Source organism: Phyllostomus hastatus, unplaced genomic scaffold, assembly GCF_019186645.2.
Source record: "Phyllostomus hastatus isolate PE091 unplaced genomic scaffold, TTU_PhHast_1.1 phas_scaffold_46, whole genome shotgun sequence".
Lineage (NCBI taxonomy): Eukaryota > Metazoa > Chordata > Mammalia > Chiroptera > Phyllostomidae > Phyllostomus > Phyllostomus hastatus.
The window spans coordinates 37,067,623-37,094,926 of NW_025334032.1; the positions used below are offsets into that span (position 1 = coordinate 37,067,623).

The 27,304-nt window shown below is 44.4% G+C and overlaps 1 protein-coding gene, 1 long non-coding RNA gene and 1 pseudogene across 2 annotated transcripts; 1 reads left to right on the forward strand and 2 right to left on the reverse strand.

Annotated features, from left to right (window-relative positions):
• Positions 1-97: 97 nt before the first annotated feature.
• On the forward strand, positions 98-6,478 carry LOC123807512. Its single transcript, XR_006783660.1, has 3 exons — positions 98-221; positions 1,617-1,651; positions 5,384-6,478. It is a non-coding gene; the product is annotated as an uncharacterized LOC123807512 (long non-coding RNA).
• Positions 4,325-25,829, reverse strand: KLKB1 (kallikrein B1). The gene is made up of 15 exons (XM_045821427.1): positions 25,700-25,829; positions 25,052-25,110; positions 20,811-20,973; positions 19,161-19,267; positions 17,762-17,921; positions 17,211-17,320; positions 12,736-12,895; positions 11,825-11,934; positions 11,505-11,667; positions 11,084-11,196; positions 10,764-10,932; positions 8,117-8,292; positions 7,040-7,135; positions 5,261-5,400; positions 4,325-4,770 (listed from the first exon to the last, which is right to left on the reverse strand). The coding sequence occupies exons 2-15, from the start codon at positions 25,107-25,109 to the stop codon at positions 4,579-4,581; spliced, it is 1,917 nt and encodes a 638-aa protein (XP_045677383.1). The 5' UTR covers position 25,110; positions 25,700-25,829; the 3' UTR covers positions 4,325-4,578.
• LOC123807819 lies at positions 16,071-16,184 on the reverse strand (annotated as a pseudogene).
• Positions 25,830-27,304: the final 1,475 nt, after the last annotated feature.

Sequence of the window (27,304 nt, forward strand, 5' to 3'; positions counted from 1 at the left end):
CGCCTCCTAGTGGTGGACACGTGGCAGGTCCTGGAGAGGAAAGCTTGCGAAACGCTTATCTGGTTTTCATCTATTAATTCCACTCCTGTTAAGAGCCTCCCTGTTGCCTTTGAAAAAGGGCTAACAGCTCTCTCCACCGCATGCCAATGTGGGTGCCCTGTTGCCAGGATCTGTTTGCTAGTCGGCCGGTCATGCCGGGGAGCAGCAGCCCCTCCACCACTGTGAGTCTGGGGGTCCGTGGCCAAGTGGCTTTATCTGTCTGGGCTTCGGTTTCCCCTTTGACAACATTAGACATGAACTAGCCTTAAGGGTTTCTATGTGGTCCCTGGCACCTAAAAGAAATAAATTTTTTTAAAAAATGTAAATATGTTTGATTTAAATATATTTTAGAGAAAGAAATGTTTATGGTGCAGAGAAGGCCTCTAATTTCCTACAGAAAAACAAAACAAGCTCTGAGGTGTTTATAAATGGAATCATGAGTTTGAAAAGATATTCTAAAGATGAGGGGGTTCACAGAATGAGAAGTCGGCCCTTGTTGGGTTGGAGACCTCGCCGAAGTTCCAGGCACCAGGAGACATAGTGAACTGTGTTCACGAATGATACCCTAATATGAGTGCGATCTTCTGAAAATGTCACCAGTGTCCTTTGAGCACTTCAGTATTCGGGAACAGAGAGACACAATTTCATTTTATCTCGATTGTAATGATGCCATTATCTAAATGGCTTCTGAAGGTACGCAATCCCCACGCTTTGGTGGCCAAATGCCTACATAAAAAAAAGATGACCCCAGATTAGGACTGCTTTCAAAACTCTTACCCGAAGGGCAATATGAGGGCTGGGGGAGAGACTTCACTGAAGGGGGTGGGGACAGAACAGTTGGTAAAGGTAAATTGGAAGCCGAGCCCCATATGAACTCATCTGAGGCTCTCTGAGAAGAAGAGAGAAGCCCGCGTTTTGTTCCATAGGGCAGGAAGTTCGGGGGAATTTGAGCTCCGAAGAGGTCTCTATGGAAAATACCGAGTCACATATTGTGACATTCTATCTGGAAGAGAGTTATTCAGATATTTTTATGTGATCTGTTGCCAAGGCTTTATGGCCTATGTGGGCATAAAGGATCCTTAGCTGCTTTCTTGAGTTTCCCATTTAAAATTAAGTACATTCCATCCACACAAAAAAGCACATATTTATGATGCTCTGCTAGTTACGAAGCTCAACATGAACTGGCAAATTTATGCCAAGATAGGTTTTCAGGGAAAACTGATACGTGAAATTATATAAGGTCCTTATATCCTGGTATTGTTTATCCATGAAACCCCATACCTACCTTAAACGCCCAATAAAAAGACTATAATGGTAACTCTCCAACCCTGGGAGATAAATAGAAAGACTCTCCTGAGAGAAAGACTTCACTGGGGAACCAAATAATATTCTCCTCAATGTGGCTTAGCAAGTTAGTTAAATCTCTAAACCCTTTCAAATAATAAAAGGATTCCAAAAATAGTTTTCTCTATTCAAATAAAGGTGAAATAAGAGTCTTAATTGCATAGAAATTCTTTGAGATTAAATAGATCTTCCTTTTAAACTGACAGATGTTTTTTCAATTGATGCCTTTACAGTTGAGAATTCTGATGCTGATTACTCTTATCTGAAGGTAAAGGTATGAAGGACACGTGGACAAAACCAAAGGGGGGCGGGATCAAGGCTGGGAGGTGGGGATGGCTGGGGTGGGAGGGGAGTGGCGGGGGGAAATGGAGACAACTGTCCTTGAACAATGATAAAACATGTGAAAAAAATACATGACAACCAAAAAGAATGAAATGAAATAAAAGTCAAGGTTTCCCACCCCTGCCCTACCCCCTAGTGAAATAAAATGCTCTTGAAGCCTAATGAAAATGGGGAATTACTACACACAATCTGGGGAAGAATCCAGAACAAAGTCTGCAGGGACCCAAAGGCGAGTCAGCAGTCAGGGTCACTGGTGGCCTCTGGCCCTGTGTCTGGGGCAGGGAACCACGCTGGCCCCTGCTGCTGGAGACCCGCCTCTGTCCCGGCACGGCCAGTCTGTTCCTGGAGCTCCTCTCTCTCAAGACGTGCGTTGAAAAAGCTCACAGCCTCCCATGACCCACTACCCTTTCTTGGTGGCCCCCAAGTATCCCCTCTCCATGATAAGAGGTTTTTTTTTTTCATAATAAGGTTTTAATCTTGACCTTAGACCCGAGTCAATCAACCATAACATTTACTAATATCTGGGCCAATGATGCTTTGTTATGAGGCACTACCTGTGCATTGGAAGATGTTTAGCAACAGACCTGGTCTTTACTCCACAGATGCTAGTAGTGCCCCCTCGCCCAGGAGTGCCAACCAAAAGTGCTCTAGACGTCACCAAATGTCCCCTGGGTGGGGCTAGAGGCAAAACTGTCTCTGGGTGAGAAGCAAGTGCTGCCTTAGATGATAAGGAAAAGGATGGTTAGAAATGCCCCTGCCATCTCTTCTTCTCGTAGTACGAGGCAACGTGACAGGGGCCATCAGCCGGGATAAGAGTGCCAACCTTTGTCCTGGGCTCTGTACTTCCTCTGACCTTGAGCTGATCTTTTGATCTCTTGGATGCTTGCACAGCCTCATCTTTAGAACAAAGGCATTCTTGTTCAGTAGACCTTGACTCAGTGCCCATTGAGGGGCAATCAGAAAGAACGCCTTCTTGAGAGCTGTTCACGGTTTGGTGAGCCGGGTAACCGTAATTAAAATAAAAGTTTTACATTCAAATTCGAGGTTTCCCAGCTGCCAGGGAGCAGAGAGACAGAGGTGGGAGCCCTTGGCTAAGCCGTAGCAGATGTGACGGTGTGACGTCTGTCCCTCAGGCCTACGTGCTGTGGCCACAGACCAAGAACAGCTGGTGCTGCCCGATGCCTCTGCCTTCTCATCCCTCTTGCTCGTGGGAGTGAGTCATTCCAGTCCCGCGCCTTCCTAGCCTCCTACCCACTTCTTAGTCCGAAAGGCTCTTACTGGGTGAAGGGCTCCTGTCTCTTCACGTTCACCCTTGAGCAGGAACACATTTGAGCAATGACAAGATCAGTTCTGTGCCACTGGCCTTGACCGGCAGCTTTGACACGGTCATGCATCCCCGAGGAGGTCCACATTTCAAAACTCTCCTGGCAGCGCTGCCCCAAACCAGGTCATGCCCTGACCAACACAAGCCCAACGGTTGTCCCGCGAGCCCTGTGCAAACACCCTGTAGAATTATCGACCCCACAGATGAAAGGGTTTTATTGCAAACACTTCATTTTTTTTTCTGTTTGAACACGAAACAACATCCGCACAGAATAAAGACCCACATCTTTATTGCATGCAACGTAGAAGATGAAGTTATGTTTATTTTTAATCCTTTCATGGAATCTGGCCAGAGTTGACGAAATCTGGAGATATTACTTCCGGAGAAAATTGAATTCTTCAGTTTCTTGTTGCACCGTTCATGAAGACCCCAGACCTCATGGGAGGTTTTTCCATCCCCTCATTTGTAGCCCTTCCTACCACTGAGAGTGTCTTTGAGTATGGAAGAAAAACATCTCTTTTAGAAACTTTTCTGTTTTTCTACTTCGCTTACACAATATTCTGTAAGTGGCCACTTCTGTGTACATGTTATGTTTGCTCAAGTGAGCCGAGCCCAGCTCCCTAGTCCCGAGGTGGTTGTCACTGGCAGGCTTGGAGTTTGTGTTACGTAAGGACTGATGGCATTCATTCCAGGGCCACCTGGTACTGCCATGAACTTACAAGACTGAGCTCTGTGCGAATCTTTATACCTCATAGTGCTTCTCGAGTTACTGTTACACACACCAGTCCCCACTGACCCCGCAGCAAAGCCGGTTCCTCGCCCTGCACGAAGGCTGTGCAATGAGCCCATTGCAGGAGCTACCTCCAGGCAGCCGCAGCCCCACAGCTCGGTCACCCTCGCCAGGCAGCCTGTGGCAGGGCGGGGCCTCCAAAGTAGCAGGTCAGAAAGAAAAGCAGCACCACTGTTCTCACAAGTTTGGGGAACTTAAGCCTTTCCTTAGGAAAGTAAATGCTGCACAGGTTTCTTCTCCTCCACTTGGCAACAAAACAAACAAACAAACAAATGACTCAAGCTTACTGGCTCTTCACCCCCAGTGAGGCAGGCAGTGGTAGACTTAACGACCGTGTGGGAGAAGCACAGAGAAGAAATTATCTCTGGGATACACTGAGTTCCAGAGAAAGCAGTTAAATCAGAATGGTCTCATACACTGTGCTAGAATCTAGGGGCATTTTTCTTCAGCTCTGTTTCACAATCAGAAAAAAAAATCACTCTTTATCCCACTCTTTTGCAATTTTATTTCACAACAAGCAACGAGATGTTTAGAGAGCATCTCCCGTTATTAGCACTGTTGTCCCAGGCTCAGAGTGTGCCTCTGGGCGACACCACCCTGAGCGACTTTGTAGGCATTGTCCCTTTTTATGTTCTCGAAAAGGACACAGGACGAATGTCGCTGTCCGTGTTTCTGCAGGCAAGTACGCCAAGGGCTAGGATTTGAATTGCGGGCTCTGCCCCACGTCTACGAAGCTCCCTCACGCTGGCGACTTCGTCGAAGACTGTCCGTCGCCTTTCTGCGTCTTTTCGGAAATCCAGCCCACGTACTCAGCAACTTTGGTGTAGACGCCGGGTTGTTCTTTGCGGGCACAGCCTTCGCCCCAGCTGGTGATGCCCACCAGACGCCACATTTCGTTGCGCTGACAAACTAAGGGGCCGCCTGAATCTCCCTGGGTCACAGTGGGCAGAGGAATAAAGTGATAGAAGGTTATGACCGACATGGCTTGAAAAGTCCGTAGCCACACCACACACACCACACGCGTGCAACCTCTCGCAGCTCAGCAGGTGTCTCCCAGGCTTCATTAGCTGTCCAGTGTGGTGGGAATTATCTAATTCAATAACGTATGGTCCAAAGAAGTTTTGACATCATCCCTTCACTGTCAAGTAAGTCTACTAGTCTTACGTTTTAGTACAATTGCTACATGGACAATTGTCCTCCCACAAATATAGCGTGTCCCTGCATAGATTGGGACGTGTTTTTATATATGTATATCTGTTTTATATACATTCAACTTTTAGAGGTTACATATGAAATTATCAGATCGTTTGGCTCAGCTTTTAAAAACAACGATAATGAAATATACTACCGGAAAATGCATTTTGAAATGAATTTTTCTCACGTAAACTATTGCATTTTTTTTACAGGACCAAATGCATTACCTTACAAGCGTCTTTCCCCCCTTCTTTATAGCCAGCACAGATCATCCGTTTGGTTATTTCATAATCTCTGTATCTTTTCTGGCATTCTTCGTTTGTCACCAAAGGAATTTTTGCCTTTTGTAGGATACTTTGGATTTCACCTGCGAAATAACCAATATGTGGCTTCGGAAGGAAGAAATACAGTCCGTATGAAAAGGAGACGGAAGTCTTAAAGCAAATCAGAATGATGAACTTTGCCTTAAGCGCCCCCGCGCCCCCCCGCCCCGTGGATGTGAGGAGCAATGGTGCGTAGGGAGAGTTAGGGGAGCAGGGGGCTCTGCCCTGGCCTTGGAGGCTGGGTCGGGACGACCTCGGAACCCGAGTCTCGCCAGAGACTCTACGCCCAGGGTCTCCGCTCTTCTCTCAGCTCAGTGGGAGCTCCTCAGAAACCCCTTCTCACTGGCAGCAACCCAAAGGACTGAAAGGTTTTACCTTACAGCTTTTGTTTCATATATCCAAAATGATGATTTTGAAACATTTGGTTTTTTGAAAAAATAAACCAGATCTCTGGCAATAGAAGAGTATCTCGTTCTTCAAGTAAATGCAAGTGAACCTGAAGAACAGTTTATTTACAAATAAATTCTACCAGGAACCAGTTAAGGTTACGTTTAAATCTTCCTGTCTCTGTTAGTTAAAAAGTATTGGAAAAATGTGAATGAGTTGAATAAAGGACTGAATCAGAATGAAAGAATGATAAAGATTGGCAAGTGATATCTTTTTGTAGAAAATGATGCAAATACTGTATGCTATTGTATCTATCAGGAACATAATTTTTGGAAAGGAAAAATGATTGGTTTCCCGAAAGTTTCAAGAGCAGTTGAAATGCCCCAAGTACCCATAAGTAGGGGTTCTTAACTTAGGATCCATAGACAGAATTCACATTGTCTATAAACCTGGGTAGGAAAAAAATATATCCTTATTTTCACCAGCCTCCCACTGAAGTCTAACACTCCCTTCACCTATGAATACGGGCTACAGTCTCGGGAGTACCAGCCATATCTGTGCCTCTCCCATCAGTGTAAGTCACAGGTATGTTCCGATCACGTCACAGTCATGGAAGATAACCAAAATGATCGTTTGTGCTCATCACAATTTCAAAGCCACGGTAGTTACTAGAACAACGTGCTATTTAATATATTAATAAAGAAGCACATGCTTTACGACATCATAACTTCTTAAAGGTGTTTTTTTGATAACTGTCTTATAATTTCATTGGTTGCTTTTGTAACCCTGTATTTTTATTTAAGCATTTAAAAACATCATTCAAGAAGTCGTTTGCAGGCTTTATCAGACTGCAGGAGAGATGCACTGGAAAATAAATGAATAGACGCCACCACTCAGAGACAGTGCCCACCATCTCTATAGACACCCGCCGGTACCCCTGGTCACTCACAGCCAGGGGAGGCTGTGCCCTCGGGGCGTGGGAACACCACTGACACTAAGAACAGGGCGGGCTGGAGTGGGCTTTGTCAGCCCTCCGTGGGACCAACTCTTCATGGGAAGTCAAACAAATGGGCTTTTATACAGGGTAAGATGCTCAACAGTTTACCTTATTTATCCTTCCAGACCCAGAGAAATACTTTCTCAAGGGTCACTGAGCAAGTCTTTGAGAATCAATAGATTGGAAAGATCGCCAGTTTGGATGACGTTCAACAAAGCGCCAGCTGAATGGGTCCAGGCCGCACGCGCCAGCCCCTGAGACCTGCTTTGGGAACAACGGCGCCACCCAGCCCGCGGTACCTCTCTCCCTGGTGAAGCCCCAGCCGGTGATCCAGCAGTTAGAGTCCATTACGTTTGCGTCGTCTCTGGAGGGGAGGCATATCGGCTTCTGGAATTCTGAAAGGTGATTTTGAAATCAGAGTTTGGCGAGAGCTTTAGATACTGATGTGTATGTAACACACACACTTTCTTCTCCCATATTCCCTCGACTGCTGCTATTACTGAGTCGCACCAAGGATGATGCTTTGGCCTCCTGCTCCATTCCTAAGGTCAGAAATTCAAGAAAATGTCTCCCCTCAGAGCCATTTCCACATGACATTTTCGGTGTTAAATTTTTTGGACTGAATTAAAAACCTCAGAAGCCAAATTTATCATCAGAAGCATTTAGGAGTTCTGTCTCAAACTGCGTATGATACTTTTAATGGCAATCGAGTCTCTAGCGCTGTTTCAGGCGCCTTTTTAAGTGCTCTAACTTACTAACTGACTTAGCTATTTTGACAACCCAATGGGGTCACTATCGTGCCCACTTTACTGATGAGGAAATTTGCGGCGCTAAGAAATAAAAGCAGCCTGCCCAAGGTCACTGAACCGCTAGTGGATGCAGTGGGCATCTAGGAGCTGCAGGGCTTGTACCTGGAAGGCAGCACCTCCGGCCGCCACGTGCCTGTGTCCCCAGCGCCTCCCCCAGCATCAGTCTCTCCTCCGCCCACACTACACCTGGAAGTTAGTATCTGGTCCTGCTCGCCCTCCTCCGGCCTCGAGATGCCCAAGCCCAAAGCACAGGTAGTTCCGCTCCACGTGCCGAAGGAAGCCATGCTTCCCGGATGCCGAGGACACTTCTGTGTCCATCAGTTCAGTAGTGGACAGGCGGTTGTATTCCTGCCTGAAAGAACTAATGGACATTCCTTGCCCCTGCTAGAGGAGGTTTTTATGTCCAGTCCGAAGTCTTACCTTCCCTGGCCATCCTCACCTTTCCCCCAACTCCACCCACCAGAAAATAAAGACGTTCTCTGCTGATTCCGCCCTCTCCTTCAAGTGGATGTGGACACCTAAACCAGAGCTCCGGCTGCACAGTTTCTCCTTCAGCATGCAACATACCAGTAAAATTCAAAGGAGCCTCGAGCTTTATTAAGGCAATGTCATGCGTGTTTTCTGCGATACTATAATTTTCGTGAATAATAATCTCTTTGACCTGGGAGAAAGGTGTTTCTTTTGTGATCGCTGACAAGTTTAAGAGGCCACCATAAATGCGCCACGGATCCAAATAGGAGAGCCTGGGAAAGAAAAAGAAACATCTGCTGGAAACCAGAAAGGCCGGTCCTTTGTCCTTCTGCTTCACCATCATCCACAATGACAAACAAACACATACACACACACACACACACACACACACACACACACACACACACACACACAGCCTTGGGAAGAGAATGCTGTACACGACACGGTTCTACTGGCCTAAGCTCTCCTCCTGGGAATTTGTCATCACCCACAACAGCCGTCTTGGATCTCTGAAGATTTAGTTAATAGCTTCGGAAATACACATGGATGGGATGATTTCACATTTGTTGTGAGTAAAAATATAAAAATGTCGCTGTCCCACTCTGGGGGAAACTGGTCGGGAGGGATTCTAGCAGTGTGTCCCGGGAAAGTCATTCTCAGCTCACCGATCCTGAAAGCGACTGCTCGTGAAATTCAGCAGATTCGGGAAGTCAGACTGACTTCACACAGGCCCCCTCCGACAGGGCAGGGCAGGGGGAGGGGCTTGAGTGCCATTCAAAGTCTATCTATGTTTTGGGAAGTGTGAACATTTAAATGAACTCTCTAAACATGATAAGATCCAAAGTAACCCTGAAGTTGTTCTTGAAAGCAGTCCTGGGTAAAGATATGGAAAATGCTTATGATCAAGTGAGTGGGGCGAGACAGGCACGAAACTCCAGCTCTTACAAACACAACGCTGAGACTTCGGGACTAAAATTTCTTAGTGTAAATAGGTATAGCCACCATGCCAAACAGTATGGAGGTTCCTCAGAAAGTTCAAAATAAAGCCAGGTGACCCAGCAATTCCTCTTCCAGGCACACATCCGAAGGAAGCAGGATCACCATCTCGAAGAGATAACCACACCCCACAATCACTGCAGCATTATTTACAATAGCCAAGACGTGGAAAAAACCTAGGAGCCCATCACTAGCTGAGTGGCTGTAGAAAATGTGGCATGTACCGTGAAATATTATATAGCCACAAAAAGAATGGAAATCCTGCCATCTGCAACAACAAGAGTGACACTTGAGGGCATCACCCTGAGTGGAATAATCAGACAGAGAAAAAATACTGTGTGACCTCACCTGTGGAATCTCAAAAACCCTGAACTCAGAGAAACAGAGGGCAGGTCCGTGGCTGGCTCAGGGGAAAGGTGGGGGTGGAGTAGGTCAAAGGTTACAAACTTTCAGCTACAGGATGAATGCATTCTGGGGAGGCGAGGTGCCGGGTGGCGGTTCTACTGTACTGGTGAATGATACTGTGTTGTGTACTTGAAAGTCGCTAAGAGAGTAAATCTCGAAAGTTCTCACCATACACATGAAACATTGTAGCTATGTGAGATGATGGATGTATTAACTAACCTCCCCATGGTCATCTTTCTACAACACATACGTATATCACATCCCTATGCTGTACACCTTACATTTATACAACGTTATATGTCAACCATATCTCAATAAAGCTGGGGGGAAAGGGGGAAAATTCTCAATCCCGAATTGGGACTTATTTGGGGAAAAGGGAAACAACTATTTCCAGTCACAGGATCTTCCTTCCAGGCCAGCAGCCTCCCCCTCAGCAAGGTCATGGGCACAGAGCGAACCCGGAGACTCGTGCTGCTGTGGGCAGCTGGGCTGGAGGCCTGCCCTGTTCGGCTTGGCCCTCAGCAGCAGCACCCTGTGCGCTGTTCCCAGCACCTTTTAGACAGGGAAAGGGGGCATTCCACGGAAACAAAAATATTTCTTGAAAGAGATCAAGTGTCTTTTATTTTGCTGTGATTGTCTCTTTTGCTCATTCATATGCTTTTTCCATCTGTACATGTATTTAATCACATCTTATATTTTCTGAGTCACTTTATGTCCCAGGAATAGTGCTGAGCGGTTTAAGTGTGTCACTTCATCCTCCAGTAATCTTAGGAATTAGACACTGCTGTCATTCATATTTTACAGACAGAAAATACAAGCGAGAGAGAGTTGCAAATTGCACCAGGTCAGCCATGGCTCTGACATGAGGCGGAGCTGCGACTCAGAGCTGCGACTCCAGCCTTGTCCTACCCACCAAATCTGAGCTTTTGCAACTCGAAAATCCTGTTGTGCCCACTATGTGCCTGATAGAGGAGAAATATTATGTTAGATCATGTTACCTGAAACAGATAGAGTAATAAACTATTGAATTTTTGCTTTCTTATTTACTAGTAATGTTACTCAGTAACGTGTGAATCCATGGGCCTGAAAACGCAGGCTTTGAAGAAGCAGTTGGGACATTTCGTAGTTACTCTGTAAAGAAGCACACTTTTGCAAACACACCCCACGCTGGTCCGGTGGGTCCCACTGGCGGCATTGGAATACCATCTCTGCTTTAAAATGCTTTGTATTCAATGAGAATAAACTTCCATTGAGAAAATGACAAGATGATTGAGAACTCAGTGCAGGTTCTTCAAAATGAAAAGCAAGAAAGGACGCTGGATACAACGCAGCCAAAACTTACCCGTTGAAGCAATGGGCGGCAGTGAGGACCCACCGGTCCCCAATGATGGAGCCTCCACACACGTGCTTCTGGGTTTTCAGTTTCACTTGCAGGCTGACCTGCCAGGGCCACTCTCCCCAGGAAGAGTTGGTTCCTCCGACGATGCGCATGGCTGTTTTTGTGGTGCAGCCTGAAAGGAGAGTGTTGAAGGTAGTGGCTGGATTAGAGGGAAAGCAGCCAAGAAAGGCGAGACCCACAATTCCTTCACAGAAGACAACGTGCGCTAAGAAAACAGCGCAGGCGTCCTTATATGGTTCTTTGAAAAGGCGAGGTTGACTCACCCGTGTCATCTCCACTTCTACACAGTCTCAAAGAATAGCCGGACCTTCCTTGTGTCCCGTATGTAATCCGGGTTGGGGAACCATCCTCAGAGAACCGTAAGGAGCACTTGCACCTGCGAGAAATGATCGGGACAAAGATGCAACCTTCACAGATGGGCAGGTTTCATGAAACTGTCTGCCGACTGTTTCTGAAAGATAAATTCTCCCGGGCTGGCATAGCTCAGTGGATTGAGCATGGGCTGTGAACCAAAGTGTCGCAGGTTCGATTCCCAGTCAGGGCACATACTTGGGTTGCAGGCCATGACCCCCAGCAACCAAACATTGATGTTTCTCTCTCTCTCTCTCTTTCTCCCTCCCTTCCCTCTCTAAAAATAAATAAATAAAATCTTAAACAAAAAAAGAAAGATAAATTCTCACTAACGTGTCTCCCCGACAGTCTTCTGGGCGTAGAGAGTATGTGAAAAACTGACAGCGGACCGTCTCTGTGCAGGTCTCTTGGCAATCACTCGCTCCTTTAACAAAGGTCACGCTCAGTTCTTCCCCCCCAAAATCAACTCCTGCGTACACTCTTGAATGGCAGGGCTCTGTGGCAATTAGAAACACAGGAAGATGTAAAATGAAAACAGCAAGAAGCCACATTCACACAAGTCTCTGGTACATTGAGGATTGTTTCATCACCATGACTTGTTAGAAGAGCATAAAATCAGTCACATTTTATGTATCATGGTTGAGTCACATTACCAGGCAAAGTTCTTTTGCAGGTTAGGAGGCTATATCCAGACACAGCGTTTTCCTGAGGCGTGGGGGCGCCTGGGGTTCCGCTTTTGGAAGTCTTAAGTAAACAAACATTTCTATTTTTTAAAAAAAAGCAAAAGAAAGGAAACAGCATTAAAGGCAAATAAAAAGCACTTCAAGTCAAAAAAAAAAGAGAATACCTCTGCAAATTTTATTCTTCTGAGAAATTCTCTTCAAAGCAATTCGGACTGCAGGATTCTAATAAATCACAGCAATTAAGTGTCAATCAAGCCACATCTACCTCTGAAGAAAACTGATAGGTGCAGATAACATAAAACAGGAGAACGGTAAGGTTCCACCCTCTGGTTGGGAAAAAAGAGAAAGAGAAAGGAACAAATTCTGGGGTTTATGCTGCTGACAATGTTGTGTAACAAGATAATCTTCTCTTAGCTCCATGGTGTGTGTGTGTGTGTGTGTGTGTGTGTGTGTGTAAAGGGTGGGTTATCTGAGGGTGAGCAGGTCAAACCAGAACCTTAATCAGAATAAACAGGGCTCTGGTTTCTGAAACAGAGGATTTCGCACGAATGAGTTTAAATGGTATGCTGCTGACAGGTGATTTTGACTTCAAGCTGACACAAAATGTTAAGGTCAGTAAGAAAGGGATCTAATCCTTCTTTCTCCATGGCTGTCATTTCCTTGCCTCAATGGTGTGTTTAAGTACAAGAAGACAGGAAGAGAAATCTGCTAATCTCTTAAGTAATCTGCACCTGGCAGAAAAGTCTGGTCCCTACTTAAATGGTGGGTATCAAGCATTTAGAGAGAAATGAACAAAGCTGTAAAAAAAAAACCAAACCCTAAACTGTAAAGTTAAAGCGATGCCAGGACAGCAGCAAATGCTGCTTCGTGTTCTGACTCACCTTTGTGATTCTGTGGGCGAGGCGTCTGTATGGAACGTAAAGAAGAGGCAGTTGGGGTGGTACGTGCAAATGGTTCGACACACAAGGGCATCCGGGGCGATCACTCGGGCCACATCCTTGTCCAAAAACGCGAGGTGTTGGAACATGTTCATGTGGCAACCTGTGAACTCACAGAGGGAAGGTGTTGCTCGGTGAATGACACATTGCTAAATGTGCATGTCCTGTGTCATCGTAACTACGGAAAGGATGACTCTTCATAGCACTAAACATCCTCAGTGAAAAGACGTCAACATTCCCCCAACCTTGTTTGCCATTTGGAAGAAGGGAAAATGTGTGAACTCTCATGAAAGACAGATTGCTAGGCCAGAGGAGTGAAAAAGCTCATCCTCTGCTCCTAGCTCCATCCTAACCAGTACAAAACACTTAGGTTGCTCAGCATGGATTTATATTTTCTATATATTACCTTGACCCTGAATTTCCAGCCTTAGGAACATGAAGTTTTGTGTTCTATTCTCCTGAATATTATGAAAAAAGATTTTAATAAAAAGATATTAAGAAAAATATTAGGTAGCTAACAAAAATGCCATGTGCCCGTTGAAGTTAGAACAGAAGAAACTGAAGTCTACTTTCATTATTCTTATTTAGTCTTATTTTACTTACATTTTTTGTGTACATATTATTGCACTCAGTTTACTCAATTTAATAACACATAAGTTCCATTAAAATTATAGACGCTTGGACTTCTGGACAAGATGGAGGCATAGGTAGATATACTGTGCCTCCTCACACAGCCGAAAGAAGGACAACAACAAATTTAAAAACAGAAAACAACTGGAACTGCCAGAAAATCAAACTGTATGGAAGTCAGACAGCCAAGGAGTTAAAGAAGAAACATTCATACAGATCAGTAGGAGGGGCGGAGACGGGCAGCCAGGCAGAGAGGACTCACATCAAGGTGGCCTCTGGAGGACCAGGCAGTCCCACATTTGCTTGTGTTTTAGATAAACTTGGGGGGGGGGACAGGGTACGAGACAGACCTAGCAACCTCAGGTTCCAGGGCAGGGAGGTAAAGCCTCGAAAACCTCTGACTGAAAACACCTGTGGGGGTTGAGGTGGCAGGAAGAACTACCTGTCTCACAGGAGAGTTTGTTGGAGTGACCTACAGGGTCCTGGAATATACACAAACCCACCCACCAGGGAATCAGCACCAAGAGGGCCCAATTTGTTTGTGGGTAGCAAGGAAGTAACTGAAAGCCAGTGGAGAGCTGGGCAAGTGGCATTGTTCCCTCTCGGATTCATCCCCCACATATAGTGCCTCAATGCCATGATGTGAGTTGCCTGCCCTGGTGAATACCCAAGGCTCCACCCCTTACTATGTAACAGGTGCACTGAGACAAAAAAAAAATAGCCCAAATGAAAAAACAGATAAAAACTCCAGAAAAATTACAACTGAGTGATGCAGAGATAGCCAACCTATCAGATGCACAATTCAAAACACTGGTGATCAGGATGCTCACAGAACTGGTTGAGTATGGCCGCAAAATAGAGGAAAGAGTGAAGTCTATGAAAAGTGAAATAAAGAAAAATGTACAGGGAACCAACAGTGACCGGAAGGAAACTGATACTCAAATCAACAGTTTGGAGCAGAAGGAAGAAAGAAACATTCAACCAGAACAGAATGAAGAAAAAAGAATTCAGAAAAATGAGGAGAGGCTTAGAAACCTCAGGGACAACTTTAAATGTTCCAACATCTGAATCATAGGGGTGCCAGAAGGAGAAGAGGGAGAACGAGAAATTGAAAACTTATTTGAAAAAACAATGAAGGAGAACTTCCCTAATCTGACAAAGGAAATGGACTTCCAGGAAGTCCAGGAAGTTCAGAGAATCCCAAAGAAGTTGGACCCAAGGAGGAATGCACCAAGGATATCATCATTACATTACCCAAGATTAAAGATAAGGAGAGAATCCTAGAAGCAGCAAGAGAAAAGGAGACAGTTACTGACAAAGGAGTGCCCATGAGCCTATCAGCTGATTTCTCAAAAGAGACCTTACAGGCAAGAAGGGGCTGGGAAGAAGTATACAATCATGAAAGGCAAGGACCTACATCCAAGATTACTCTATCCAGCCAAGCTATCATTTAGAATGGAAGGGCAGATAAAGTGCTTTCCAGATAAGGTCAAATTAAAGGAGTTCCTGATCACCAAGCCCTTATTATATGAAATTTAAAAGGGACTTGTCTAAGAAAAAGAAGGTAAAAACTATGAACAGTAAAATGACAATAAACTCACAACTGTCAATAACCAAACCTAAAAAACAAAAAACTGAGCAAACAGCTAGAACAGGAACAGAATCACAGAGATGGAGATCAGATGGAGGGTTATCAGCAGGGGAGGGGGAGAAAGGGAGAAAAGGTACAGGGAGTAAGAAGCATAAATGGTAGGTACAAAATAGGCAGGGGGAGGTTAAGAATAATGTAGGAAATGGCGAAGCCAAAGAACTTATATGTGCGACCCATGGACGTGAACTAAGGTGGGAGGATGCTGGTAGGAGGGGCGGTGCAGGGCAGAGGGGAATACAGGGGGGCGGGAAATGGGACAACTGTAATTGCATAATCAATAAAATATATTTAAAAGAAAAAATAAAATAAATAAATAAAATCTTAAAAAAATAAAATTATGGAAGCTTAATAATGATCACAATTATGGGAAAGACAAAAAGAACTTAAATGACCATAGTTAGATTAGGAGAGAGTCCCCCACCATAAAATAATATCTGCTTAGTTGCAGGCTGGGAAATTAGAGCTCAACTATTTAAATCTTTCTTTTTTCAATAAAAACATATTACGTGTCATCTATGTCAATCTCTTAACAGTATCCTCTCAAGGACGCCCCTGACAAGTTGTTCAAGTCTTGCTTAGAGGTTCACACTGATAAGGAGCTCACTGCCTGATGACGAGGCCCGTGTCTTCTGGACTGCCCTTGGTGTTAGAGATTCGCCATGTTTTTTTCACAGCAGTCTTTGCTTAGATATGCCTTACGGAACCACTCAGATTCTTCTGATCTCTCTCCCGATGGCAGGTCTTCAACAAACAAAAAACTAAGACCGTCATCCTGACTCTTGTTCTGGTTAAATATCTTTAGCTTCCTCATTTAACCATTTTTTATTTTCCTTTACGTCTAGATATCTTACGATCCTGGTTACGTTCCTTCAAAGTGCTGCATGCAAAATGCGGATCACAGAACTGGGTGCAACTGTCCAGTCACGCTCTGCATGGAGAGTGACTGCTGTTGGACACAGGGCTTCCTCTGGGATGAGGAGAACGTTCTGGAACTGCATGGCGGTCACCCTCGAGAAATTTTCTGAATATGCTGAAAACCACTGAATTGTATCTCTTAAACTGATAAGAACAGATAGTACACTTGATCTCAGCCAAAAGGCCGAAAAGCAATGAATTGTATATTTTAAAAGGGTTAATTCATGTTATGTAAATTATATGACAAATTCTAGAAACTATGAAAAATGTATACTATATTAAAACACTCCCACTTGAAACGGAAAAAAGATATGAATATTAAAAATGAAGTAATCGGTACCATTTGGACCACTCCATCTGGTACACATCAGGGAGGGGGTGTGCTGCGGCCGAGAAGAAACAAGAAAAGCGAGGCATCGTTACTCGCTTCCCAGTGTTCCATGGAGGGGCCCTTACTCAGCACCCGCTGCGGGGCTTGGTGCAGGGCTGGCACTCGATGCCTGGTGGACTTGGCTATCAGCGACCTGGTTGCAAGAGCAATTTACGAGTAACACCCTGATATGCTAAATAGAGTGTTATGGCAATTTTCTGGATGATTCCACTGAACTTATGTCTATGTCTGAAATGACAGAGTTTCATTGATTCATTATGCTGGAGCCATTTGACTAGATAATGGACATCACCAAGAAATGACCCTGTAGTTTTCTCTACGTACCACTGCACTAGCTCCCCGGTGCTGCAGTAACAAACGACCATCAGCTCAGTGGTTTGGAACAGTACAAGTCTATCCTCTCACAGGTTCTGGAGATGAGACGCCTTACTGAGCTAACGTCAGGACGTTGTCAGGGCTTCGTTCCTTTGGGAAGCTCCAGAGGAGGACCCCCTTCCTTGCCTTTTCCTTCTAGAGGCCACCTGCCTTCCTTGGCTCGTGGACCCTCCTCCATGTCCCAGCCAGTGGTGCCGCAGCTTCCAGTGTCTCTCTGACTGAGCCCTCTGCCTCCCTCTTTCTCTTTTAAGGACCCTTGTCACTTACTGGGCCCGTACACATAATCCAGACTAATGCCCAACGTCAAAGTTCTTAACTTAATCACATCTGCAAAGCCCTTTTTTGCCACGTCAGGGGACATAATCACGGGTTGCAGAGAATAGAATGTGAACACATTTGGGGAGCTCTTACTCCACCCACTACAGTTATGTAATCAAACGGTAGCCATGGCATTACCAATTTCTGAGAGTGCACAGGGCTTCAGGGAGAATCCAGACACCACGTTTTTCAGCGCCTTTATACTGGTCGGTGTTCCTGTTGCACTGTGCTTTAACAGGCACCTGTTCCTGAAGGTGAAGAAAGGGGGTTACTTTGCTTCCTAAAATGCAAAGTGCACGCAGCCGTCCATTTCATGGGCTGTGGAAAATAAACAAAGCAACCTGCACAATGACTTTGATAATGGGTGGACTAGGGGTTTGCGTGTCTAATGAAATAGACGTCTTCATCCTCTGCAGAGGAAGACGAAAGGTGAGAATGGGGTGGGAGACCTCATTCTATAGGACTTTATTCTACTGAAGCCTCATTCCACAAAGCACAGCAGTCTGGGAACCAAATGGAAAGCACTCTCTCAAGGGAAAATAACACTGAAATTAAATAAATGGGGAGAGTGTGTAGGTCTAAAAGCCCTGTTTAGTTTTCAGTTGGAAAATAAAAAAAAAGATTTAGAAGAATGCAGTTAAATCATGAAACCACTACGGTAAAGAACAAACACGAGGAATTTTACCCACCGGTGCTCTGCATTGGCAAATGCTTGGGTGGCGTAGGTGAAGAAGTTGCAGTGAATGCTGTTGGTGCACCTTCTTTGGCATTCTTCAACACTTTCCACCTTGGATGCATTAAAATTGTCTCCTCTCATGTCAATTCCTTCATAAGTGTCTTTGTGGCAAGCTGTACACACAAAACGCATAGAGCTCATTCAGCTTGCCTTCTAGAAACTGGTGGTCAGTTTGGGCAGTGTAGTTTCGAAAGGTGACGCCCTATTTAGGCCACTGCTCTACTAGTTAGGGGATTTAGAATTTTTTATTACATCGTCCAGTGAGCAAAGTCTGCTTGAAACCAACACACGGCGATGTTTTGGAGTCCTGGCATGGCAAACGGGTTACTTGGCTTCTAAAACCGCAAGGTGTGTGTAGCAACGTGGGTAACACTTTATGGCGAAATGAGCAGTGAGCGGTGGAAGACACACACGGGCCCTGACGCCATGTGCTGGGGGTTTGCCCCAGTAACTAAACTGACAGCCTTCAACCTCTTGCATGAGTGAAGGAGCGCCTCACTTCTTGGCTTATCTCCCCGTTTTCAGCTGCTCCTGTCTGATCGCGAACTGCACCTGCAGGCCCTGTCATTGACACCTGGGTGTGACATCACTGTCACAATATGCACAGAGTTCTTGTGCACGCACGCTGAAACCATTTCCATCCTTGCTTTAAAGTTTTCTTAAATTCCACTTCCCCCCTTCCAATTCAAATGTATCTCATACAAAAAAGGATAGATCATTCTTTTTACAGACAATGAACCAAATTGATGAATCAGGCTCTTTTTTAAATTAAAGATTCAGATTTGTTCATGAGACTCCCAGTTAGGGAAAGCAGGAGTATAAACCATAGTCTATTAGATGTAATTTTCTACTCCTAATATAGTTGAAGAAGTCATAAAACTAGATTTAATGGTGGGGATGACAGAAAATACGTAAAGTATTAAAAAAATGATTTACTGAGTCACCAAGCTGTAACCCTGGACAACACCCCCAAAGAGTGTTAAAGGCCCCCTGGAGAAAGGACAAAGTCACCCCTGGTTGAGAGCCAGCAGAAACCACAGGGTGAAATGGGGAGAGAGTACCTCTCTGTTCTGTTTAATATTCTTATCTGGGATCCAGGGAAGGCCACTGTGTGGATGTCTGTTCTATTTCTCACCTCCTACACCATAGCGCGAACCTCATAAATAAATAATAGGGGCTCACGAAGCATGTGTTGACAAGACCAGAGGATATGTCCGAAGTACTGTCCCTCTCTCTGTCATGCCTCAGAGGGCTCCCTGCCAAACACCCATGGAAATACAGAGTTTGAGCAGAAGCCGTTCTAAGGTCGACTCATCATTCATTCAAACTGAGCTGAGAAACCCACACCTTACCACTTATTCGATGACCGCATTGCTTTAAGGAGGATCCAGAAATTGCACCTGTCCGTGACATCCTTGGCAGGGTTCCTGTAACACTGTCTTTCAAGAAGCAACCAAACCTGTTTTTAAAAGTAGCTTCACTTAGGAAATAGAATAATAAACACATGTCGAGGAGATGTCTAGCATTTTTAGACATTCATAAATTTAACTGGAAGTAAGGAAAATAGGATAGCTTCCCTGGCACTTGCTGGAAAGAACATTCCTAAAGGCAATTGCATAATATCTAACAGTCTTTGTAGTACCTAACATCAGTATATTTTTCCTACACATTCACGATTTTAAGCACAGAAAGTCAATCATGTTAAAGAGTTCATGATTTTTCCTGTGTCCCCAAATTTGGGGAGAATTATGTTTCTACTTGGTGATTATTTCTGTACATACTTTTATTTACATAAAAAATTAAATCAGCGCTGGCTGGCGTAGCTCAGTGGACTGAGCTCAGGCTGCTAACCAAGGCATCGCGAGTTTGATTCCCAGTCAGGGCACATGCCTGGGTTGCAGGCCATGGCCCCCAGCAACCGCACATTGATGTTTCTCTCTCTCTTTTTCTTTCTCCCTCCCTTCCCTCTCTAAAAGATAAATAAATAAAATCTTTAAAAAGATACCTTTCCTTACTATTTAAAAAAAAGAAATTAAATCAGTCATGAGAGATGGAACTGTGTTCATCTCGCTTATTACCTCTTCTGTCCACACTTTTTTTGTCTTTAATGTCAATTTTGATGGTGATTTCATTATTCAGAAGGGTTCTAGAACCTGACTTAATTTCTTACTTAAAATGTTAACACCTGTCATACACAGTCTGGGTTTTCTGTACAAGTTTAGCATGTAGCATCAAGGGATGGTTGTCTAATCCCTAGTTTTTAAATTCAAATACAGGGAAGATTTAAAAAAAAGAATGATAAATGTGGGAATGGGAATAATGAAGAAACATTCATTATGGATACTGATCAAAATTAAAGAAAATTATAATGAAACTATGGCTGAATTTAGGTAACTTCATGAAGTAACAAGACTTCTAATTATGAACTACTTTTCCAGTGCTTTTACGTTTCCAAATTACCAGTTAATAATATATGTTCATCCCCACCCGCACACACCGTAGGTGGTCAAACTGTTCACTGCACACACCATTCAGACCTGCCCTCTCCGAAGGTCACCAGCTCTGGATCCTACTCAATTATATTTGCAACAAAATGCTTGCTCCCTTGTCCATTTTCTTAGGATAGTGCTATTCACACATGTGATCACAAGTCCTTGTGCAGGTGAAAGATTCACCCCTTGTTAAATCCTGTCTTGAATCAGTCTCTAACCCAGTGATCCACAGGCATCTTCCTTGTAAGCCTTTGATAGAAAATGACTAGCATCTGCTACTTTAAGTGAATGCAACAATTATTTAAAATGCAGATTTCTAGGTCCAGGAGACTTTGGTTCGGTAGGTCTGGGCTTCAGCCTAAGACAGTGTTTACATGAGAACCACTCTAGGTGACTCCTTGAACCCCACTTGAGAAACATAACCCTGTGATATGCTAAATAATTTTGTACGCAACTGATTCCATTTTGAAAAACGATGGGCTTCCCCAGTAACAAAATGTCACTCTTTACCTTTTGTCTGTGTCACTGGTCGAACTTTCCGGAAGAAAGCTGAAGAGCAAGCACCTCGGGTGAAACGTGCACACCGCCCGGCAGTGCTCGGCGCTGGGGCTGTACACGGCGCTGACATCGCCGCCTCTGAAGAAGACGTCCTTATGGAGCTGAGTGACGCACCCTGGGGTGTGATCATTGTGGGGGGAAAACAACATTAATTTGGAATGCATACACACAGTATTCATCAAAATGTATTTGTGTTCTGATCCTTCCTACTCCCTCGACGGAATACCTAAAGATCTGTGCTACCTGACTTTAATTACAGAGGCAGGGCATAACATCTTTGGACAATGCGGGATGTTAAAATCTTTCTATGGGTACTTCTGTATAAAAACACTTGGGTGATTTTTATTAAATCATAACAATAATTTGCACATAAATTGTCCTCGAGAAAACTAAAGCCTAGCTTGGCTTCTCCCCGTTGCCTAATGCGCTATGAAAGTATCATGCCTTAAAAATAATGATGTATGGTCTCTTTTCCAAAAACAGTTGCATAACAAACATCCTCCCTAGATTCTCACGATCGCTCTGTAAGGGAAGCTAGAGACAGGCTCTATCATGGGCGGCTGACTTTTTTTTTTTTTTTTTTAAGAAAGCAGGTAGCTGACTGAGTTTCAAGGCAGGACAGATTTATCTGAGCTCCGCAGGGCTAACAAATGCCTTGGGACATGAACGCAGCTCTTCTGCCTTTCAAACTTGCTCCCTTTTATTGTCCAGCATTAAATGTTCCTCATCTCAGTGTAATTCAAGCAAATGAACAGTTACTGGGTACTTATTACTTTAAGAATGAGTGCAGGGCAGGCAGTATTTTCTCAGTCTCTATCAGCTCATTTTTTAGTTAGTTTAAGCAAATGCATGCATATGCCAAGTTGAAAATACATTTCAAGCTGTTTGCTGTTTGGAATTGTCCCCAGTTCTAAATGACCCTGCATCCCACAGATGGAGAGTATTGTTACCTTTAGGATTTTACTCTCTCATATATGCAAGTGATACCTTGAACAGGTGAATTGAAGGGCTACCTTGAAAGACCCCCTGCAAAGTCTGCTTAGTAGGCTTTTCCAAATCAGGTAGAACATCTCCCTTAGTTGGCCAACTGCCCGTTGACCACAGGACATTCCCACGACCACCTCATCCATTGTTTAGGGCCGCAGTCACCCATTCTAACCGCATCTATTTTTGAATTGCCTTTCAGGGAATGGGCAGCTTAGACATGTATACTTTGTTAAACACCAAAGTTTAAAATTTTGTCTGCTCTATCCAGCCCCTCTGGGGATCTGGCCCTGAGCTTTGTTATGACAACTGAACCCAGCGAAGTGGCTTCTCTTCCTCTCAGAGGTGTGGCTCAGATGACTTACCTTGGGGAAGGTTTATGTTTAGAAAGAGGAGAGATCTCTTGAGGCGGGAGCTGCTGGGAATGCAAGTGGCCAAGTGCACAGGACTAGAGTTCACGTGGGCACAAAACCCTGAGTGAGAGCACTGGCCGCCAAGCGGCTGAGCGGCCTGTTTTTTTAGACAACTGGTGTTTTAGACAACTCATCATTATTAAGCCGCCATCTTCCCCACCCCAATGCACAAAAACGGGTACAAACAATGACTGGTGCTAGCCTGGGAGCCCCCATTCTGCACCCAAGCCTTTGTCAACTGCCAGGTGACTCAGTCTGTGAAAGGGGTCAACTAGAAATACACTAACTTTGAAGAGGACCCGAAAGAAAGTTCTAGTAAGTGTTCTTGTTTATCCTTTTACATTGAGACTGATGATGATGATGGTGATGATGGTGATGATGGTGGTGGTGATAATGACTATATGATGATGAGAGGCTTGTTTGTATTGTATTTTAGAGTGTGTGTAGAACATTATTCCACAAGTTATCTCATCACATAAAATGTTATATCACACTAAGCCCTGTGTGTACAAGCTTTGGAAAGGTTATTTGGTCTTGTTCAAAAAATTTACATAATCAATAAGTAGATGAAAAATCTCTAATTTTTAAACATTAGGTGAAAGATATGAACAGGTAATCTTCAAAAGAAAAACAAATAATTTGGAAGCATATGAAAAATTGTAACGATCATAAGTATAGATCAGTTAAAACAACTAGATGCCTGGCTGGCGTAGCTCAATGGATTGAGCGTGGGCTGTGAACCAAAGTGTCGCAGGTTCGATTCCCAGTCAGGGCACATGCCTGGGTTGCAGGCCATGGCCCCCAGCAACCACACATTGATGTTTCTCTCTCTTTCTCCCTCTTTTCCCTCTCTGGGAATAAATAAATTGAAAAAAAAAAAAACAACTACTAGATGCCATTGTACTCACCAGAGTAGAAAAAAATTTGAATTATCTAAGTCACCTCTGTTGAGGTACTGATTTTGGCTGCAAAGGATAAGAAGAACACAGTTCAAAGCAACCTGCGTCCACATGAAATGTGTTGGCTCAGACGCAAAAGAGCCCATGCGGGGTCTGGCTTCAGGCAGTGCCCACTGTGGCACTCAGCTGACCTCATCCAGACACGCTCTGTCCCCGCACGTTTGCTCCGATCCGGGGTTGCCTATGCTCCTCGTGGTGCCAACATTGGTGCCAGAAGCCCGGACCTCTGTGTACTCCCACAGGTCAAGTTCAGTTTGAAAAAACATGTGTCAGTGTCTTGTTTCTAGAAGTGTATGCAACAGTCTTGTCCCTGAGCTGTGTGCCCTCGCTGGCTCAGGCCTGCCTGGGTCGCAGCCATAGCCACAGACACCCAAACTGCTCAGAGGCAGCCGTTCCTGGAAGTAAATCAGGAGCAGCTTCCAGAAAGGGGGAGCCCTGTCAGGACACAAACCGCTGACGGCTGCTCAAGTCCCCAAGTGGGAAAAATCATCCCTCTCCCTTGCTGGCGGAAAAGGTCAATTGAGGAGCAACCTTTCTGGAAGACAATTTTATCAGTGTATTATAAACCCTTCCAAGGTACCCACATAAATTTAATTCAAAATTTATTTTGCTGAAATAATTGATCATGTGTGTGAAAAACTGCATACAAAAATACTGTGGACAGGGGAGAATACGAAGTTCCAAATAATATGGCATGTATTTATTCAGTTGAAAAGATAGCTGTAAATAGGAAACATAAGTGATAAAAAGTATCTATAATTAATAACATCTTTGTTAAATCCGCAAGTTGTCGTGTATAGAAAAATATCTGAACGATTAAACAAAAGGCTTTTAAAAATGGCCGTCGCTGGATTATGGGACTATAGACAATAGGTAGTTTCCCATTTTTCTGCTTAACTTGCTCCTCTGACTTTCCTGGCATGATTTTACATACATAAACAATTGTTTTGCCAAAAAGATAAAATCGAAATGGCCGTGGTCCACAGCATCTCTGGCTTCTAATCCTCAACATCCGCTGGATTCGTCTGGGGTGACGATTATGGCTCGGAGGAGCAATGCAGGGTGAGGGGACAGATGGAGAGGCGTTGTGGTTTAGAAAATAAGAGCTTCTTTCTGAAGGAATTTTATCTCTTTATAAACGTAACCTTTACCCAGCAGCTGTTCCTCTTAGCCGTGCAGCTGGGAGGTAAGTAAGCACCACTGTGGTGTGGTCATCCTAAGTCAACAAAAACTTCACGTCCGCCCCTAATGGCAGTGCACACAGAATGCTATGCTACCATGATCGAGGCAAAACAGTGTCCAGAATCATCCCAATTCTCTGAAAATGTACCAGAATGGCGAGAGAGAGAAATAAGCTCAAAATCGCTGGTGTTGAAACCAGGACTACTCACATGGATGGTTTATTAGAGTACATCTAAGCCAGGTGCTTGCAATTTCGAAATGGTTCCCCGGTTGGCTAAGAGTCTAAATATGTACCGTGTACCTACTCAGGTTGAACCCACACACTTTGAAATGGCTAGCACTCTCGAATATAGAGTTGATTTTTTTTAAGTGTTGATAGAGGGTTGATTGTTTGTTTTAAGTTCTGCTTTGTCAAGAGTCCTTTCCAAACAGGAGTTTCTGCTGACACATACCCAGAGACATTCTCACTCCTGGACGCCTCCCCCTGGGGGAGTCTAGGGCAAAGGTGAGCATTAAAAAGTATGTCCTGATTTGTTAGGGACTGGACCCCTTCCCCAAAGCTCCGTGTGCAAGAGTTTTCTGCGGGGGTGCTACGGTTTTCTGAACTACTGTTTCACACGCCCTTAACTTTATGTTTTACAGATAATCCACTCACCACCGGAAGCTGTAGCAAACAAGCAGATGAAATAAGCCGCTTGCCTGAATGAAATCATCCTAAAAGAGAAAGGAACACAGGCATGACTCCACTGTTCATAGATGTATTTAACATGAACCTTAATTTAAGGGGACATGGATTTTCCTTTAAATGTCTGGATTGGGAATCGACCACAATGACAAGAACACGGGTTTTCGGTACATTTTGTGCCCAGGGGCTTGGCACAAGGTGCAAATTGGCACCTCGAGACCAATAATTGTGCTTATTGTTCTTTGGCCACCTGTGTTGTTGGCAAGTATGGAAAGGGAATTGGTAGAGGGGAATTAAACAGTTATAAATTCTGTTGATTTGAGTAGAAAGAAAATTATTGTAAATAATGGCAATACGATCATTCCAGGTTCCCTAACTAAAGCTCTTAACATATTCAAGCCCATTTTTAAATTTTTAAATCAGTTAATAGGCTTTGGATTTTAAAACATCTTCCATTTAGATATTTCCATGTAAAAAAGCACCACTATCTTGGATACGCTCTAAATACACAGGAAATGAAAACAAACTAGTAGCTTCTTCATGCCGTAGAAATCATGCTTAATTTTTTTTAAATACCCACTGTCTTCGTAAGCAATTGGAAGAACAGAAATTCTCTACCTGAAAGGGCAGTTGCGTCTGTGCTTCCGGGCTGAGGGTCTCCCGCCACTTACAAACGGATGGTGCTCGAGGGTCCCCCGTGCAGCACGGCAGGCAGTGTTTGCCTGGCTGCGATGTTGACTTTGGCTTTCTGCCCATGGTTCCAACTCCCGGTCCGGTCAACATAGTCCGTGGAAGTGCCATTCCTGGGTCCAGCTATTTAATATATTAACCATTTCACGTTGAGCCGAGGTCTGCCCAGGTTTCCCTTTTTAAAAATGTTCGTAATGTTTCCTGTTATTGGCGGTCATGAAACTTAATGCTCCTCTAATGGGACTTTGTCCATTCTAATGGCCCAGATGCACAATTGAGTAAAGGGTGGGTGGGTATAGGCAGGTGGCCCTGGAAGCATCTTACGGCAAATGGTGCCTTCCTCTGTCACGGGCAGAGCATCTAATACAGTACCACTGAAATGTAAGTACTGGAGGGAGTTGGTGGATGTTTAGGTCCTGCTCCCACCTCATTCAGAGAAGATGATGTAGCAGGGTGGGCAAGCTACAATTCACAGACCAAACCTGGCCCAGCACTTGTCTTCGCAGGTGGAGTCGTATGCATCACAGCCATGCCCACATGGTATTCTGTGTGCCGGCTTCCACCCTCCAAATACAGCTAAGTAGCGGCGACAGAGACGCCGTGGCCCGCAAAGCTGAGATTTGCTGTCTGGCCCTTTCCAGGTGAAGCAGGTACAAAACCCAGGCTAGCACACCTGGCGTAGAGTTCAGACTTCTCTGTCAGGACACATGGACTGCAAAGAGGCGTACTGGCTCTCCCCAGAGCCTGTTTCTGCTCAGGGAGTTTTACCTTATTTCAATTTTTAAGGAAAAGTCTCTCTATACACGGAAATACATCTCCTTGCATCTTCCATTCTTTGGTCCCAGATTTCCCTGCTAGATTCACACACACACACAAAAATTATTCTCCTTTCTGTGCTTTTAAAAATATTTAAAGACCAAAACCACTTGCCCAGTAAGTCTCCTTTGTTATCTAACTATGCTTCAAAATCACATTACATCATTCGGGCTGGAAACTTCGGTTTCCAGGGAGCTGCTGCTCAGGTAAATATTTAATACATATTGCTGCAATGCAGAGCTGTGTTTATTGAAAATGTAGCATAACGTTGCCAATGAAATAATTTCTGGCTCTAATGAAGGCACATATCTGAAACACGCCAGCTGCAATGCTTTTTAGATTCAGGGTGTCTTTCAAACCACCTGCCAATTCTTTTCATTGTGGTTTACTTTTACCGATTCCTGTCTTCCCTAGTTAGTCAACTCACATTTCACGAGAATAAAGGCTGCCCTAAAAATCACATTTCTACATGCTAATCATTTCTTCAAAGGAAAAACCATCATCACATTGAGGCATGATTGTCTTATGTGAAACATGGTAGCGGAGGAGGGCTCTACAAGCACCCTGGACTACCAGAAAGACGAACAAGTGGGTCCTTGAGCAAATTAAGCCTGAAACACCAATGGAAGGTGGGAGTGGGGGGTGCAGAACTGAAACTGCCTTACTTCAGGCACATCAGAAGAAGGCAGAGTTATTTGGAAAGGACAATAGTGCTGG